The sequence below is a fragment of the Daphnia pulicaria genome, chromosome 3 (assembly GCF_021234035.1).
Source record: "Daphnia pulicaria isolate SC F1-1A chromosome 3, SC_F0-13Bv2, whole genome shotgun sequence".
NCBI classification, from domain to species: domain Eukaryota; kingdom Metazoa; phylum Arthropoda; class Branchiopoda; order Diplostraca; family Daphniidae; genus Daphnia; species Daphnia pulicaria.
The window spans coordinates 12748114-12754832 of NC_060915.1; the positions used below are offsets into that span (position 1 = coordinate 12748114).

Consider the following 6719-nt stretch of genomic DNA (forward strand, 5'->3'; position numbering starts at 1 on the left):
TACCAACTAATAAACCCTCACAAGGAAATTCCCGAAGCCTTGCCCGGCTGATAAGATTTTAATTAGCCAGCCACTTATCTAGCAATTTTGGGACTAGAACGGGACTATAGAATATGACACGATGAAATTTAGCATGAGGGTTGTCGACAAAAGTCTCCAGCACCAACGAATGACCGTTTCAGTTTCTCGATAATTGGATGAAAGGTGGAGGGGATCGAAATTTGTTGCTTGGTGATTTTATTTACCCGGTATTTACCCATGCAATTTATGTTTTTCATCTAATTCGTTGACAGCACCACAGAGCACTGCATTTTTTACGGATTGTTTGTATTGTTTCGTTCGTTCGTTTGTGTGTTTCTTTAAAAAAAATTTCATATAAGCAGCAAGCATTGACATCAAGGCAGTGACATCGTAGGCTCGAACTAGATGTCCATTTTCGAAGCACCGATCCGTCTTCCTCTTGCGAAAAAAAGTAACCGTCTAAAAGCGGAGAAAAAAAAAAACACAAGCTCATTCAAAACCATCGAATGGTTGTTTATATGAACATAAAAAAGGGGACAAATTTTGGTCGTTTATACATATATATATACATTTCCCGTACGTAAATTTTTTATTATTATGCTGCTTCTGTTCGTTTATCGTCGACTCGACGAGCATCAAATCGGTGTCCTACTTCTTGACTAAGCCCTTATCCTTTCCGTTCTGTTGAAATCCGTGCCGAACGTTTCGGTCCATGTTTTGGCAGTAAATGCATAGAGAAAGTGTCGCTGTGTATCTCGCCAACTGAGCTGACGCTGCGGGACAAGTTCCAGTTGGCCGTGTTGCAGGAGAGAAAATATTTAGCGCATTTGCATCGCACTAAATTTAACTAAAGGGGAACACTTCTTGCAAATTTTAGGCTGAAATTAATTGCGCTAACATATCGGAAAAATCAGTGTATACAGGCCTATGTGGGCGGATGGATATCGGACGGAAGGAAAAAGGCGGACAAGCTTCTATTGAGCTGTGTATAATCGGCATGATACTGTATTAGCCGCAAAAAGGTGACATGACCTAGCGCTAAATATTTACAATGCGTGTTTTATAAATTATATGATAAAATGAATTGCACTAAATTTAGCGCATCGTGTGAATTTTAAAGTAAATGATAAGCGACATGCGCGCTTACATAGCGCTAGATCTATAGCGCGAAAAATTTGACTTAATTATTTTTCGCGCAGTGAGCGGCCTAAAAAAAGCAAATGGGCGACACTTAGCACTAAAATCGCGAACGGACGCGCGGTAAGCGCTAAAATAACGGACGGGCAAGCGCTACTCTTCCGACCAGTCACCGCAATCGTTTTCATTGTTACGCCTGTTAATCAAATTTGATGCGATGCGTGTTAAGTAGGCCTAGCTTTAAATATATTTTAGCGCTTGCACGTTTCGTAAATAATACGATAAAATGAATTGCTTATTCCAAGATGATGGCGCTATCGCACCGCTCACTCTCCGCTCCCGTTCCCTGGCTATAAAGGGGGTGAGCGAATGAAGCATTTATAAACCGCTAGGTTGCTGTCTTTTTTAACAACTTGAATTCAAAGTTAAATTATTAATTTTATGGAATCGGTAGAATCATTTAATATTATTCCTTTTTCCACTTAAATAATAAATGTTTCCCATTTTCACGTTAATGATTCTTTCCCTCGATTATTTTGTTAAATTGATTTGATTCATGTTTGATATGAATTTTATTGATTTATTAATGTTTGATTCATGTTTGAAATGTATTTAATTAATTAATTAATGTTTAATCAATCTATACAAATAGTATGGTTGATTTCTTGATATCAAAGTATGAATTGGTAGGTTTAATAATATATCAATGCAAATTTATATGTTTAATGATGACACGGAGTTGAAATAAATTAAACGATAGATATGTTGTATAAAGGGAAAAACGGCACCCCATATAAAAGGCATCCATCGGACTGATAACAACTGTTTTTGTGAATCCACATGTATACATTTCGATAAATGCTGAACCGAATTAGAACCGGCCGATATCATCAACAGAGTAAATATGATACGGACAAATGAAACGAGTTGCTCTGCAGAAATGTATATTGCCAAAACCAAATTACTGTAAAATAACGAAAAATGTAGCTAAATAAGGTTTTTTTTTACGGATTATTATACCAAGATAGGGAAATTGTGTCGACAGCGGAGTGGCTTCGCTCAAGCGTAGAGTAAGGGAGGGCAAAATCCACCCTCGCCGCAGCTATTTGCGTTAATCCAGCCAAGATGAGCGGAGGGTCGGGTGAAAACTGCATAACCCATTTCGCAAGCAGCTTGTCCATTGGAGGTCGGTACGAAACTGCTGATTCCAACCTGGCTGTACGTTTGATAGGCGCTGCTGTATCGAACGATGGGACCGCCGCTGTCTCCCTGAGAATGACATAAAAAAGCGGAAATTTCGAGGGGAACAAAAGTAACGTTAATTATAATCTAACATACACTGCAAACAGATTTGCCCGGAACAACACCACACAGTTGAAATTCGTGGTTGTATCTAACGCCCCAAAAGTTTTTACATTCGTCATTGGTTCCGATCCGGAAGCTAACTTGCTTCAGCGTTGATGAACCAGGACCAGCTGAATTCAAACAGCAGTTCAAGAAAAGGTTCATATTAACAGGTCATGCATTCAATTCTAAAGAAATCAATTTCTACGTACTACTGCTGGTATATCCCCATCCAACAGCTGTCACATAGGTCTGGTCCACTCCCGGCATGTAGAGGTTCCCGATCAGGTAATAGTCAGACGTCGGGAGATCGGCGGTCAGTTTGATGAGGGCAATGTCATAGATAGAGTTGGGCTAATGTGAAAAAATAAATAAAACAAAAATAAAACGAAAGAAAATTTTTCATTAAAATGGTCCACATTTTAATTAAGAAAAGATTTCAGAGATACCACTCCGTTTCTATAAAATAGGGGGTGAGGTTTGATATCTGATCCGGTCACGGTGATCAGTTTCGCACCCGAGTCCATCGGTCTGATGGTGTAGACTTTCAGACGGACTTCCACTTTGTTGGCTATTTCACTGTGTCAAATGTATACGAAAACGGCAATCAAAAGCCTTTCCTTTTTATTCCGAATGACAATATATCAACAGAATTTTTACCCGGTTTTATGGTCTTGAACGCAGTGAGCTGCAGTTAGAATGTATCGGTTGGTAATCACTGTACCTCCACACCCTCCATACGACCCTGGTGGCCAGGAAGCGTAGAAACTCCTCAAATAAGCCTTAACAATTTCAGTTAACAAATCATTTTAGTTACTGTTTTGCTAAAAAAAAGGATCGTTTTCGCGCGTTATACCATGTATTGATGCTGCCCCCTGGCAACGGTTGTACCACCAATAATTTCGTCGACCCCTTCATCATCTATTTTTTTAAAATAAATTTTCCAAGGAAATCAAATCAAAATGCACAGCGATAATCAGTTCAACAGAAAGTTAATTTCATATAAGTAATGTATATACACCTGCATCAGAGCGGTCGGCGACGCTATTGGCGTTGATGAGACAAGCCGAAGCCAAAACCAACCAATAAATCACCTGAATTAGAACGACAAAGCGAGAAATGGTAAATACATGATGCGTAAGGACAATATCACAATAAGATGATGTAGTAAACGAAACAAAATAGCAAACAATTCAAATAAATCAAATTGAATATTTACTTGGCAATTCGACATCATGCTGCTAGAAGGAGTAGAACCTGTAGGTACTTCTGCTCGTCAACGGATGATTTCGGCCTCATTTTTGTACCCGTTTGATATTTGCCTTCATCATGTGGAAATGACGTGGGAGTAGAAAATGTAATCAGCTTGCGTTTACACACGTATGGAGTTATGGTACATCTGGTCCTTATTCCTGTGGAACTGGTCCTGCGCGCAATTGAACAGCTGTTCCAATAATTTCTATTGACATAAACGAAAATTTTGCACGGATAGGATTCCGACGAACAAATTCGATGCTATCGTTCGACTACCTATCAGGCACTGCATCTGAACAAATATTTCGTCAATTGAACGCAATAGAATGACTGTCATTTTATCTCTTGCTATTAACTTCTGTTTATTCCCTTTTGGCTTCCAATAAGGATTTAATGTGAAAATAATCCCGATCCGTTCAGCGGATCGGGATGACGGCAGCCTTTCTCATGCCTGCTGGTCATGCCCAACCATGCGTTCAATTTAAAAAATATTAAATTTCATAGACCCTAACCCCCCGTGTCATAATAGGGCGATTTATATAAAATATAACCCTATTGGCTATATGACACGAATAAATTTGGAACTGAATTTATTCAATTCATGAATCAATCCATTCCAGGAGTGACATCGGATAGTGTTGCGTGAATTAGGGCCGACGCCAGGAGATGCGCAAGGTCATAGGCGTCACTGCCGTCGATTAGAGGTCGTCCATACTGACTCGATTAAATTCACGACGAAATGTGCACTCAACGAGCATCGGTCATCACCTTCGCATCGCATCAAGAAGATCCGCGTTCGATTCCTTGTCCCTCCCAATTGTGTAATACTCCCACTGTAATTGTGTATAAACTGTGTGTCTGAAATGATATGATAACTCTTCATCAATATACGGTCTTCATTAATAATATACGGGTCAATAATAATCGATGATTCAATATATAAAACTCACTTCTAAACTCACCTCCCGATCTATTAGACGCCCTGTTGCTATAAAGGACGTCTATCATAAGAATCGTAACCCATAAAACCCTGGTTCCTCGACTTGCTGGTCACAATCTGAAGTTGTGTCCGTTAGACTTACGCTTAGCCCCTGACGATAGTCGACGGTTGCCGTTCACTCGGTAACACTAGACGGTCGAATTAAGGCCCAGTAGGCAGCCAATGAAGTAAGAGCGTGACCTCAAGTCAGTTACCATCCCCAGAACCTTCCCTTTTATACAAGAGATAACGTGTGATGTAGTGACTTCCCATGCAATCAATTGGGTCATGATTTTTGTTACTTTTATTTTAACCTGTGACCTGCCGTATATGTTAATGGTTCCTGAAACTTGCATAAGACGTTAACTGCAAGTTTTCTCTTGCCGTTTCATCTGTTATCTCAATCAGTGCGGGGTTAATTGAAAAACACATTTGTAGAGCGTTGCTGCAGGTCAGGTTCGGTTTTGTCGTGACTAAGTTAAACGGCCAATAAGCAATGACCGTCTATCCTCGGTATAATAACAAATAAACAATTATCCCAATTATCCCAAAGGTATCACTCGGATTTTTCTCCGGCACAGTCATAACATTTTTAAAGTGTGACCTTCCCCAAGGCCACTTCTGAGAAAATATCGAGATTACATTTTCAGAAGATCACTAATCGATTGCCTCAAATAATTTCGCAGAATATTGTTAATTACCTTCTCACGTTTAGTTGCATCCATTCTTCCAGCATCCGTAGCAGGTCATAATCTCTTTTTCTCCTCCATCACCCTCTTCTGTTTGGCAAATTACCTTCCATCGACTCTAAGTGAATGTCTTCATTCGCCCGTCTTCTTTCGTCCTGGTTGTTGTGTTGTTGAACTCTTGTGCCCACCACTTACGTAACATCATGTCGGCAGAATCATCTGTTAACGGATCCTATCAGCGTCTCAAACATTTGATGACGTGTTTCGTTTGTTACAACAAGTACAGCGCCAGTCGCAAACCCAAATGGCTAATTTGTAAGCACTATTTCTGCCAGCAGTGCCTAGCTGTAAGTAATCTGACTGCACAATATCGCCTAAACATCTTTCGTAATTTCAGTTTGATGAAATTTGTATTAGACAATTCAGGAGAAAGGGATGATTAAATGTCCACTCTGTCGCCAGCTTCAATTCTACTCTGAGGAGACATCAGTCCAGCCGGATGCTGTCGTCGATTTGATGGAGAAAGCCTCGGTCCACCTGGCCAGGTTGAAAGCCAACCAGCGGCTTAAGCGAGAGCTGGAAACAGCTAAGATTAAGAAGATTCAATTGTGGGAAGAAAAAGAAAGAAAACTCGAAGCGGATTTGGCTAATTTTCGCCAATCTTCTACATTCAAAGATTTTTCCGCGCTTCAGTTAGCGTTGGCTTTAGCCAAGAATCAAGTGATTCCTCTCGCCAGTCAAGATCGAATTAATTTTTATTCGGATTTCCAAGAGAGATTGGAACAGTATTTGAGAAATTCGGCCAGCGTAACAAACGATGAAGTCATCAGCTGGATTGAGGTAATAAAACTTAATTTTTCAATTTGAATAATTCCACTAACATTCTTTGATTTCTCTTTGATTTATCTAAAAGGGGGTCAATAATCAAATTACAGCTAAAGATTTTACCGACTACCATTTCATCCGCGCCTTGACAGCTGCCATCATCAATTGTTCAATTAAAGGTAATTTTGGGTTTAAATTTAAAACATCATAAAACGCCAAGAAATTTAAATATTAACTTCTTTGATTAGATATCGGAGGCTTAAACACGATACGCACTTGTGTGTTGAAACACTGGGCGCCAGTTTTAAAAAGATACGTCGACAGTGAGATCGTCTATTACAAGAAACACAATCCCAGTATGGAAATTAAACTGATTTTGGCAGTGGAGGAGTTGACGTCTCAGAGAAAATACCGCAAAGGTAAGCAGATAAATCAGATTGCGAATATTTGAAATGAATTAATATTCACAA

The 6719-nt window shown here is 39.6% G+C and overlaps 2 protein-coding genes across 2 annotated transcripts; one reads left to right on the plus strand and one right to left on the minus strand.

The window, feature by feature from the left end:
* Positions 1–1829: 1829 nt before the first annotated feature.
* LOC124328558 (mast cell protease 4-like) lies at positions 1830–3770 on the minus strand. Its single transcript, XM_046787400.1, has 8 exons — positions 3722–3770; positions 3524–3596; positions 3359–3423; positions 3163–3284; positions 2952–3081; positions 2715–2856; positions 2497–2633; positions 1830–2427 (listed from the first exon to the last, which is right to left on the minus strand). Exons 1-8 carry the CDS (start codon positions 3737–3739, stop codon positions 2218–2220), a joined length of 897 nt encoding a protein of 298 aa, XP_046643356.1. The 5' UTR covers positions 3740–3770; the 3' UTR covers positions 1830–2217.
* Positions 3771–5627: 1857 nt separating this feature from the next.
* Positions 5628–6481, plus strand: LOC124329468. Its single transcript, XM_046788527.1, has 3 exons — positions 5628–5771; positions 5842–6264; positions 6338–6481. The coding sequence occupies exons 1-3, from the start codon at positions 5628–5630 to the stop codon at positions 6458–6460; spliced, it is 690 nt and encodes a 229-aa protein (XP_046644483.1). The 3' UTR covers positions 6461–6481.
* Positions 6482–6719: the final 238 nt, after the last annotated feature.